At 39.1% G+C, this 11,619-nt stretch overlaps 1 protein-coding gene across 4 annotated transcripts; it reads right to left on the reverse strand.

Annotated features, from left to right (window-relative positions):
- Positions 1-2,974: 2,974 nt before the first annotated feature.
- On the reverse strand, positions 2,975-9,647 carry june (JunE proto-oncogene, AP-1 transcription factor subunit). 4 transcript variants are annotated; one of them, XM_086097450.1, is made up of 4 exons: positions 9,376-9,647; positions 9,269-9,298; positions 7,180-7,312; positions 2,975-4,957 (listed from the first exon to the last, which is right to left on the reverse strand). In XM_086097450.1, the coding sequence occupies exon 4, from the start codon at positions 4,795-4,797 to the stop codon at positions 3,766-3,768; it is 1,032 nt and encodes a 343-aa protein (XP_085953576.1). In that variant the 5' UTR covers positions 4,798-4,957; positions 7,180-7,312; positions 9,269-9,298; positions 9,376-9,647; the 3' UTR covers positions 2,975-3,765. The 4 variants fall into 4 exon arrangements, with proteins under 4 accessions (XP_085953576.1, XP_085953577.1, XP_085953575.1 ...); XM_086097451.1 differs by having other exon boundaries at positions 7,184-7,312; positions 9,269-9,388; XM_086097449.1 differs by having other exon boundaries at positions 9,269-9,388.
- Positions 9,648-11,619: the final 1,972 nt, after the last annotated feature.

The raw sequence follows: 11,619 nt of genomic DNA on the forward strand, positions 1-11,619 counted from the left end.
CAATAAAATATATTTTTTTAAATCGATAAATAAGATGAAACAAGTAATCTAGTGGCCAGAAAAAAAGTCTCAATCAAAATATGTGGTTGTACAACTTCTTTTGAAGGAATAAAGTAAAGTGCAAATAATTCAGTTCAATACAATAGGGCTTCAAGTAATTTAGTAATATCTTCCATGTTAAGAAATCCTTTAAGTTGTTTAGTGTGTGTTGTTTAATTATATCTTGTTTTGAAATCCATGCTTTTAATTTGGAAGGCTGCTCTGTATTTCCCTTTCCGCTCATTACAAATATAATGTAGTATATGTGTATAAGGTCTGCGAGGGGCGTAAACAGCACCGTTCTTTTTTTGGCACCGCAACTCAATGACGTTAACGAGGCAATTAAGCGAGTGGCAAATGTAAACGAGGCAATTAAACACAGCAAAGTTAGTGAGCTAAAAACATATATAACTGTCAATGTGTTTGAACCAATGTGTTTGTGATATTTCTCACAACAAGGGTACTTCCTTATTCTGAGTAACGCACACCGAAATGGCGCTGCCGGAGGTAATTCAATGAACGTGTTACCTCACAAGGAGACACACAGGAAACAAATGAGACAGAACAAAACTTTCGTTCCCCCCAGTCTTTCTGACAATTCCTGACCGAAAATTGACCAACAGAGCGGCGGCCGATACCAGTATGGATATCCGTCGCGAGTACCGATACCATGAAATGTGGCTTGGTATCGGCCCGATACCGACACCTAGTATGGGTACTCGCCCATTCCTATTTAAAACCAAGCAGATTTTGATTTGAATCTGAATGAAACTTTGTCGATGATAGTGGTGGCACAACACAAAATCTTAAATTTTAGGTAAATGGGAGCAGGGGTTTTGGAACTACAGCACACCAAATTTGGACATTTTCAGCAAAAAGGCGCGCGGCAGCCTCCCTTTATATGTCAGGATTTACTTGGTCACTCTCCACAAAACGGTATTATTGGAAAGAGAATTCAAAAAGGATTCCAATTCTTTAGAACAATTGTTGCATATTCTTGTTACCTTTTGTTTTGATTGACCTTGAAATTGACCTTGTAGATTACAAAGTACTCAAATAGTGACCCAAAGTTGATGATGACCTATGCCTGTCCCTTATTACAAGCCAGAGAACCATCCATTCAGCCACTTTCTAAAGCACTTTTCCTCATTAGTGTTAAGCCTTTTTCACACTGCACTCAGTCAGTATATATACTGTATACAACCAATCATAATGGCACACATCACACATGGACAAAGAGACTTTAAGAATTGACTGAATACCACTATTTTGTTTGTTAATAGTGAAAATGGCTGCCACAAAATAGTACATTAATGCACATTTAACGTCAGTTGATTTTTTTTGGGGGGGAAGATTATTTTCAGGCTATGTTAACGCCTTTTGATTTAAATTGAATGCTGAGACACTGCTGAAAGTTTCATAATTTTTTATACTGACACAAACATCTTTAACACAGTCGAACAATGTCAAGCAACTAAAGTGCTGGAACATAAAAGATACATTAACAGTGTACTAAAGCGTAAATTACAAGACCAATGCTGTTATGTCTCTGGTATTCATTGTACACATACAATTACTACCAATGTTTGGTCAATAATCCAGTATTACTGCTGAATATGCTCTCGACTAAAAACTTGTATACTATGTGATGACTTGCATCTGTATTTATTTCTATTTTTTCCCTTTTAACTTTGGCAGAAATGGGCTCCTTCAAGGAAATATTATTTAAATAGTCAATGATTCATTTAAAATATCATCAAATAGAAAACAAATATTATCTTCACTGTCACAATTTCGGAACATAATACAGTTATTTTTCCACAATCATTATTAAGTTCCTCATATTTTATATTATTGCTGATGGTTTGAAAATTGCATTGCACATGTATATAACTAAAATACATAAGAGGATTAGGGCCAGTGAAGGGGGGGTTGGCAGGATTCTGACTTTACTGTATTCTCAGAATTCTGACTTTAAAGTAAGAATTCTGACTTTACTGTATTCTCAGAATTCTGACTTTACTGTATTCTCAGAATTCTGACTTTAAAGTCAGGATTCTGACTTTATTCTCAGAATTCTGACTTTAAAGTAAGAATTCTGATATTACTGTATTCTCAGAATTCTGACTTTAAAGTAAGAATTCTGACTTTACTGTATTCTCAGATTTCTGACTTTACTGTATTCTCAGAATTCTGACTTTAAAGTGAGGATTCTGACTTTATTCTCAAAATTCTGACTTTAAAGTCAGAATTCTGACTTTACTGTATTCTCAGAATTCTGACTTTACTGTATTATCAGAATTCTGACTTTAAAGTCAGGATTCTGACTTTATTCTCAGAATTCTGACTTTAAAGTAAGAATTCTGATATTACTGTATTCTCAGAATTCTGACTTTAAAGTAAGAATTCTGACTTTACTGTATTCTCAGATTTCTGACTTTACTGTATTCTCAGAATTCTGACTTTAAAGTGAGGATTCTGACTTTATTCTCAAAATTCTGACTTTAAAGTCAGAATTCTGACTTTACTGTATTCTCAGAATTCTGACTTTAAAGTGAGGATTCTGACTTTATTCTCAGAATTCTGACTTTCTGACTTCCCCCCACAATTCATAGCTCTACGTCACAAAGTCTGAATTCTCAATTTAAAGTAAGAATTCTGAGAATAAAGTCAGAATCCTGCCAATCCTTATTTTCTTCTTTTCACTGGCCCTAATCCTCTTCCATCCTAAAAGGATGTAAATAATAAAAGAAAAACATTCAAGTTATTGTCATAAAAAAAAAAGGTTTACCAATGTATGTATGTGTTTATTCACCTTGCAGCTCATGAATGTCTTCATTATTAGTCACATTTGTTTCAAAACCCAAACTGGTCTGATGTTTTCAAGCCAGGTTCATCTAGCAAGAAAAGCTTTCACCAGTCAAAATACAAAAAGTGGTGAACATTAATGACTGATCATTAGATTTTATTTATTTATTTTACATAAAGTGGCAATACACGTTTTAAACTTGCAGCAGCAACACATGAATAATCTCAAAATTTACATTTGAAAATTGGGCTTTCAACCAGAGTTGATCTGTGTACATGTAATGAAATCAAAGAACACAAACCAAACACAGAAATGTAACAGAATAGCTAATTCCACCAACGTGTTGGTAAACGCAAATGTCATTTTCAGTAAATGTTTTTAAATTATGAATTCAGAAATACAGTGACAGTCTCATCAAAAGCATTCTAAAAGTTGCTCAATAATTACACCACAGATTTGAATGAAGTATTCATACTTACATGTATGCCCTCACACTGGTTGATTTAATTATTCAAAAACAGTTACACTGATTAAAAAACAAAAAAATGGAAAATACGTTCCACTTGAAGTGTGATGAGCTGCAATAATTCAAAATAATAATAAATAATAGTTCTGTTGTTTAAAGTGTTTCAAAGTTGTGTCAAATCCTGCGGAATTGTCTTTTTAAATAATATTAGTCAGCATAGAAATGGTTCCGTTTAACGTTCTTCATGGTCAGGAACCTCATGTCTGCGATGAATCCCTTTCACGTCCAACAGTGTTTGACGGGTATCGATGGCTAAACGGGGCAGTAACTGACCATGCGCCGCTTTCACAAAACTTTTTTTGACAGCATCGAGCATGAGTGAAAATCCCAAATTGTAGAAATTGTTTGGTTTATCTCCTTCCCTTGTTCTTCCGATGTCCCCCCCATCCCCTCAGCAGCTGGAGTCCTCGCTGCCAGCACTGCCGCCTCGTCCTCCAGATTTGTTGGGCGAGCTGACGGCAATCTGGCAGCCGTTGGTGACATGACTCATGACCTTCTGTTTGAGCTGAGAGACCTGCTCCCGCAGCATAGAAGCAGTGGAGGCCAGGTCTGAGTTCTGACTTTTCAGGATCTTCACCTTCTCCTCCAGTCGCGAGATCCGCTCCAGTTTACGCTTACGGCATTTCGAAGCCGCGATGCGATTGCGGAGCTTCTTGCGCTCAGCTTTGATTCTCTCTTGTGTCTCGAGGTCAATGGGGGAGAGGGAAGGTGGCGATGTAGGGTCTCCGGGTAGATGGGGGACCTCAGGGACAGTTTGAGGGGCATCCAGACCCCTGGGATGCGGTTGAGAGGCTCCGCCGCCGTTATGGCCCGAGCTGCCACTGTATGTCATGTGCGCTCCGGAATACGCCAGCTGTCCCTGGTTGTAGCTGCTAAGGTTGGTGTAGATGGGCATGTCGCTAGTGGACATCAAGTTCCTCTGGTAGGACGCTTGTAAGGAGACATTGGAGGAAGATGATGGCGACATGTGGCCGCCCACGAGCTGGTTCTGCTTGTGAAGATCCGCGAGCGCTTTGACGAAGCCGTCAGCAAAGCCTTCTTGCTCGTTGGTGGCCTGGTTCCGATAGATGAACGGGTTGGTGGAGTTGGACAGAGGGCTGGTGGTGACCAATCCCTGGTTGGACTGGATGATCAGATGCTCCAGGTCAGGGGAGGTTAGCTTCAGCATGTTCATGTCAGCCAAAGATGCCGATGATGTCATGAGGGAGCTGCTGTTGGCTAGTCCGAGGTTGTTGGGGTTCGTACCTCTCCCGCCTGCAACACTGCTACCGCCGGCAGGGAAATGATGGCTTCCTACTGACATGGCCTTCTTACACATCAACATTTTGTTTCCAGCGTAACGCTCGTATTCTGGAAAATGACTGAAGCTGTGAATGGCGGGGGAGTCGTCATGGTAGAAAGCAGTCTCCATCTTGGCTGTCATTGATTAGGAATTCTCTTCCAGGTAATCTTCATAATCAGATTAACCTCAATAACATAAGAGATTGAAACGGTCTTTCGACGTCAGTGGGTGGAGGATGAAGAATAACAACAAGAGACGAAGAGAATATAGAATCCAAGTCCTGGCAGGACAACAAGCGAGTCTAGAAGTGGAAACGAGACAGAGAACAGAAAGATGTCACGTCTTGTTTTAATAAACAAAGAGATATTATGATTTCCAATCAAAATCCATCTACATTTGTGACGACAGAGGTCACTGTGATGACCCAGCTCTGAGGTCAAGTCGCTTTCATCCGTCACTCGTCAGCTTTCCATCTAATTGTTTCAAATTGTTTAAGCGAATTTACTGACAATGCGCAAAACGGACATGTGACATGCCCGTTTCCATCTGATCTTCTTTTGATAAATATTGAGAGAGGACTCTGCCGCTGTAGGTGCCGGTATACACCATAGAGATGGGGTCCACCAGTAATTTAAAAGAAGAAGAAAAACAAGAAGCGACTATGCCGTGCGATGACGTCGTATGGGTTCATGATAAACCGTAGTGTTTCTAAAATTGCATTAATATTCACTTCTTTAATTAATTCCAAAAATATTTCTGTTTCGTCGTCCTCCCAAACATACCTTACTTTATCGTCCGACATTGCTTTATGACTACAAACATGTGACGTAATATCTGGTCTTGTAGTCGCTTATTCGCGAAACCTGTTTCCATAGCCAAAATGCGCATTTTCCTTTTGTCGATACGCTTCAAAATCCACCCCCCCCCCAAGTTTATTACATATGCGCAGTATTTAATAAACACCATGGTAAAACGAAAAAAGGTAACGCATTTCTTACCTAGGGCTGCATTTTAGCTGAGTTAAATGAAAGAGCAGGCGAGCCGAGCCATTGGAGTCAACAGTCTAGCACACAAATCTGTCGCCTGGGTTGTGTCCGAATGTCCAGCCTTATCCCCTAACCCCTCATTCACTACATAGCCCCGCACTACATAGTGGGCTAATATATAGTGCCCTCATTCTGTTTGGCGATTCGGACAGCTAGCTCACTACTTTCTCCTCATCGCATATCACGTGGCCACCGTAACTGCACTGGCGCATTCATCTCCGACAATTTATTGTGAATGAAAATGTTTTAAAACTGTACTTTATTTCCTTTGTTGTATATCTTTACAACTGAAACAAATTAATTGTTTCCGTTGTATATGTTTAATGCATCGCTTTGATTCCCGTGCTTGCGCATGTTTTTTTCATACGTGCAATGCATTGTGGTTTATCAACCCGGTTGAGTGAACATCAATGTTCACTACTTTTCACAGTGCATTGTGGGTCATTTTGAGTGCGCTACATTTTCACTCCATGGACATTCGAACGTCACTACAAAATTGCGTGACCCCTCAATAGGGCACCATATAGGGAGTAGGGTGCACATTTTTTTATTAATTTTTTTATCGTATAACTTTATTGAACAATTTCAACAGAATACACAAATTATGAATGGGGGTGCACATTCGGACACAGCCTGGGCTAGGAGCGACGTCATCTAAAGGTGCTTTTTCATTGGCTGCTGCTAGATGACGTAATTTCTGTGTGACACACTTTCAAACATCCTTATTATTAATATACTTAAAATCATATTTAAAATAATCCACAAAGGCTAATACATTAAATTAATTACGGCGCCAAAGACTAAAACGAAGGATACTATATTTATAGTTATTTTTAGCTAATTTTGTAAACATAAAACATAAAATGTACTTTCAGCTAGTTTTCATTTTTTTTAAAGCATTCTTGTTTTTATTTTTATTTTGTTAACGAAATTGTTTTTTTAATTTTAGTTTTAGTTTTTTCGTTATTTTTGTTAACTAAAAGTGAATGTTTGCGAGTGTTTGCAAAGGTAGCAAATATTTTAATGTCATCATCATCATCGACACCAAATCCATCCATCCATCCATTTTCTGTACCGCTTGTCCTCACAAGGGTCACAGGGGTTGCTGGAGCCTATCCCAGCTGGCTTCGGGCAGTAGGCGGGGTACACCCTGAACTGGTTGCCAGCCAATCACAGGGCACACAGAGACGAACAACCATACTCACAATCACACCTATGGACAATTTGGAGTGTCCAATTCACCTGCCATGCATGTTTTTGGAATGTGGGAGGAAACCGGAGTACCTGGAGAAAACCCACGCAAGCACGGGGAGAACATGCAAACTCCACCCAGGAAGGCCGAAGCCCAGACTTGATCTCACAACCTTTGCACTGGGAGGCGGACGTGCTAACCAGTCAGTCACCGTGCCGCCGACACCAAATCCATCCACATTAAAAAATAAAATTAAAAAATTTGGCCCAGCAATGCATACGTTACCTACAGTACAAACACTCCTGAGGGGCAAGCCTGCCGCAGGAGCGCCCGGTCAGTTTCTACCGCTGTGCCATAGAGAGCATGCTGTCATATCGTGCAACTGTTGATCTCTGTACTGTTACCAGCCAGTTGATTCCTGGTTCAAAAAACAAATCTTGTCAGTAAAACACAATATAATTCGACAGAACAGCAAAGCCTAACCTTATAATGCAAATCATAATGTGTGATACACACAAATGACAGGACTGTACCATTTTTTTATTCTGGGGCAAGGGGAACATGAAAAGTGAAAAAAAGCCACACTTTTTTGTTTGTTTTTCCGTATGTTAGCTAGCAAGCTACTGTGCTAATAGTGTGGGGTGCTATAAGATGTCTGCAAAATTGGAACTCGCTCAAACTCTTACGGTAAACATAAAAATAAATGATTCTGTTCACATTTTGATGCATGGAGTAGTGGATAGAATATTTGCCTCGCAGTCGAGAGATTCTGTGCTGTGTATATACAAAACGGATGGATGGATTTATGGATGCATTGAACCTCCCACTCCGCAATATTTCACGGAAAACAAAATTAATCAACCAACACATTCCTCACAAGCTCAGTGCCTTTTACCTTATTAGGTGTCAATTATGATTATTAAAATATGTCCAGCCATTTTTTTATTACACTGCTTACATTTGTGGGTGAGCAAGAGCCTGGGCAAGATGCCGTTTGCAGCCTGGAGGGCACATCGTACGGCAAATGTAGACAAACAGCAATCAGACAATTTACAGTGTTCAGTCAATCTAACATAGATGTTGTTTTGGGGTTGTGGGAGGAAGCCCAGCCAAAAACGAGGAGAACGTGTCAACTCCACACAAAGGCCAAAACTGACATTCTAACGCTGGACCTCAGAATTGTGAGGCACACATCATCACCACGCTTGCACTATGCTGAAAACACAAGTCACACACACACAAAATCTCAGGACTGTGATCTAGCTTTTACTACTGTTAGTCATGGTTTCAATTATCTGATGTCATCAGCTGCTTACACAACAGTGGTTGGATTGTTAATTATTTTCTTTTTTGTAGGGATGTTCTATACTAATAAAAAAAATTAACATTCAGCATTTTTCCATATTTTTTTATTTCATTTGTTCATAAAATATATATTTTGTATAGACATACAATGAATTTGATTGTAATTAATAAATGAATAAATAAAATGAAAGTAATATTCCAGTCGCCAGAAAAAGTACCGATACCTTAAAGTAATAAAGCTGGGTATCAGCCCAATACAATACCTGGTATCGATACTTGTACATCCCTCCTTTTTTTTTTTGCATTATATATAACAATTTGAACTGCTAAAACTCTTCCCTTCCCCATTTAAAAACATACAAAAATACATTTCGACATGGCTCTCTCTCTCTCTCTCTCTCTCTCTCTCTCTCTCTCTCTCTCTCTCTCTCTCTCTCTCTCTCTCTCGCTCTCTCTTTCTCTCTTTCTCTCTCTCTCTTTCTCTATCGATATGATTTTACAATAGGACTTCAAAGTCAAGTAAAAATGTTTTAATATCAAACCTGTTTATAACACTTAAGGAAGTACTTTGTCATTTGTCCAATCATTGTTGAAACTGACAATGTGAAAGTTACTTTTGGAACCGTGCAACGCTCAGGAAAGAAGCTCAACATAAGGTCGCACGTCTCTGCTGTCATCGTGTGACAAAAAATGAAAAGTTAGACCAACTATTATATACATCCTTCCTCAACACTGTACGTCTAACCTACATAAACGTTTGGACTAATGCTTACATGTCACTGCAGCCTACTGGAGATTACACACAAAAATGAGCATCGTGTCCCATTTTCACCATATAGTCGCAGATGAGCATGAGCAGGTGAACTAACTTAATTTTCCTCCACTAATTCATGCCAGAGCTAATCAAGTTTGATCTACTGCCATAAACTTCAAGAGTCACCGTTTTCAGATCCGAACATGACCGAACATCCTCTTTCAGTTAAACCAACAAATGTCTCCCCTGAAACTCACACATGCAAAACAGAAGGTCGGCTTGCGAATACGGGGGATAAAAATCGTGAATACTCACACAGAAGAAGGCAGAGCGATGTCGAAGCATCTGAGAGCAGACAGAGTGAGTCAGTCAGCACACGCACATACACTCGCACACGCGCACGAACACACAAACTAACTCACTTCTTGCTCCCCGACCATCAAGTGACTCACGCGCTGACGTTTTTGTTCTCCCTGCCACATTTATATTGAAGTAATTCATTTGAATTGAAATTGGTTTATCCACGTTTAATGGGAATACCAAGAAAAACTCCCCGGCTAATTTTCAGACACGCAAATTGAAAACCTGAATTGAATATATGGTCGCGGTATTTCCCGGAAATTTTCCTAGTAATTAGAATCAGAATGTATCAATTAAGTAAAAGTCAAAAACACAACAAAAATTGAGGCGCGTGTGTGCTTATCGAGAGAGAGAGAGAGAGAGAGAGAGAGAGAGAGAGAGAGAGAGAGAGAGAGAGAGAGAGAGAGAGATGTTAATAATTATCATCCACAATGATATACCATCATCAAGGGAAAACGCTTTTGATAATGTTCAAACAATATTCATCACGTTATTATTATTTATGTTTACTATCTTTACAAACAAATTTCACATCACATTAACCTACTGTTAGGTTACTTCCCAGACATTTTTAATCAAAACTAGGCATGCCATTTTTATAAGTTCACTCTTGTTGCCCAGTATTAGATTTTTTTTAATTAATATTATTTTTGTGCCAATGACTATCAATCAATGTTACAGTCCTTCTGGTGCCCTCTAGTGGCAATGGTGTTTATTACAGTCAAATAGTTTGTGCGCAATATTTGATTTTTGGGTGTTTTCTGTTTTGCATTAACAACATAGATTCTTACTTTAAATGTCGCTCGACTTTTAACTTGCCATATGACTAGATTAGAGTTTTCCTATTTGGGTTATGTCATAAATTCAACTCAACACACTTTTGCGCGAACAAATCACTGGCCAGATGATTGGGCCCATCCTGGACTTTTTCGCCAGTCGATGACAGGGCCTAGATACTTTTAGTCAATTCACCAGTCACACTCACAAGGTATAGCTAATTAATTAATTTCATAAATCAAGGAAAATAGATACCCACAGAAATATCACACAAGGCTCATGGAAAACCTGTACTACATTCCAATGAGAATTTCGAGACTGATCTGGAGGTCATCTGACTCATTAATAGACACAGGTTTACAGATGTTTATGGTTGCCCTCATCATATTTCAGACAGAAACATTAGGCAGGCAATAATCTGTGTAATTATACAGCACCAAATCACAACAAAAGTTGTCTAGAGCACTTTACACATGGAGTAGGTGTAAAATCACACTCTTATTAATTTCAAGAGATCAACTGAACCCTACATGAGCAAGAACTGGGCGACGAAGACAAGGGAGTACTCTGTCAAAGGGGAAACTACTCGAGAAGACTTGAGACTTAAGTGCCAGCTGGGTTGAAAGAGTAATAGAGAAGAGAAGCAGAAAAAAATAAGATTTAAGATGCAAGAAGGAAGCAGCATACACCACACCAACTGCACCAGCAGCAAATTTGCTATGGGGACCACCTGGGATGGACGAGTACCGATACCAGTTATTGGTATCGGTCCAATTTCAAGGTATCGGTACTTACGAGAGTGACTGATACTAGTATCGGCCAACATCTTGTAGCCGTTGTACAATTAGGAACTAGAAATGAGAAAAATAGAAAATTATTATTCATTTCATGCCATTTTTAGGAAAAATGCTATATGATGTTTAAATCCCGAATTCAAACATCCTTCTTGAAAATGTTCTGTCATTGTTTTTTGTGGGGAAATTGTATGTATCTAAAGTAGGGATGGGTGAGTACCGATGCCAGGTATCAATATCTGTGCCGATACCAGCCTTATTTTAAGGTATCTCGTGACGGATCGGCCACCCTCTAAAGGGCGTTTTACAATCAGGAACTAGAAATCAGAAATTAGAGGAATAGAAAACTGCCATTAATTTCATGCAATTGTAAGGAACAATACTATTGTATATTGGGATTTACAGGTCTTTCTTAAACATTATCTGTCAATTTATTGGGGAGGGGATTTTATGTACTAGTGGTATCGGTATCTGATATTGGTATCGGTGAATATTCAAGATTTGAGTATCGTGTCAGTATCGGTCTAAAAAAAAAGTGGTATCGAACATCCCTAATCAAAAGTACTAGTGGTATCGGTACTTGGTTTCGGTGACTACTCAAGAATTGAGTACTGGTATTGTTATCGGTCTGAAAAAATAGTGGTGGCTGATTTTGGCTGCACCTCTGGAAACACGGCCATCTACTCCTAGTGGGAGGAGGAAGAGCGTGGTTAGAGACACATCATCAAGGCAAAA

The sequence above is a fragment of the Leptonotus elevatus genome, chromosome 15 (genome assembly GCF_054856555.1).
Source record: "Leptonotus elevatus isolate MCC_2025b chromosome 15, RoL_Lele_1.0, whole genome shotgun sequence".
Classification (NCBI taxonomy): domain Eukaryota; kingdom Metazoa; phylum Chordata; class Actinopteri; order Syngnathiformes; family Syngnathidae; genus Leptonotus; species Leptonotus elevatus.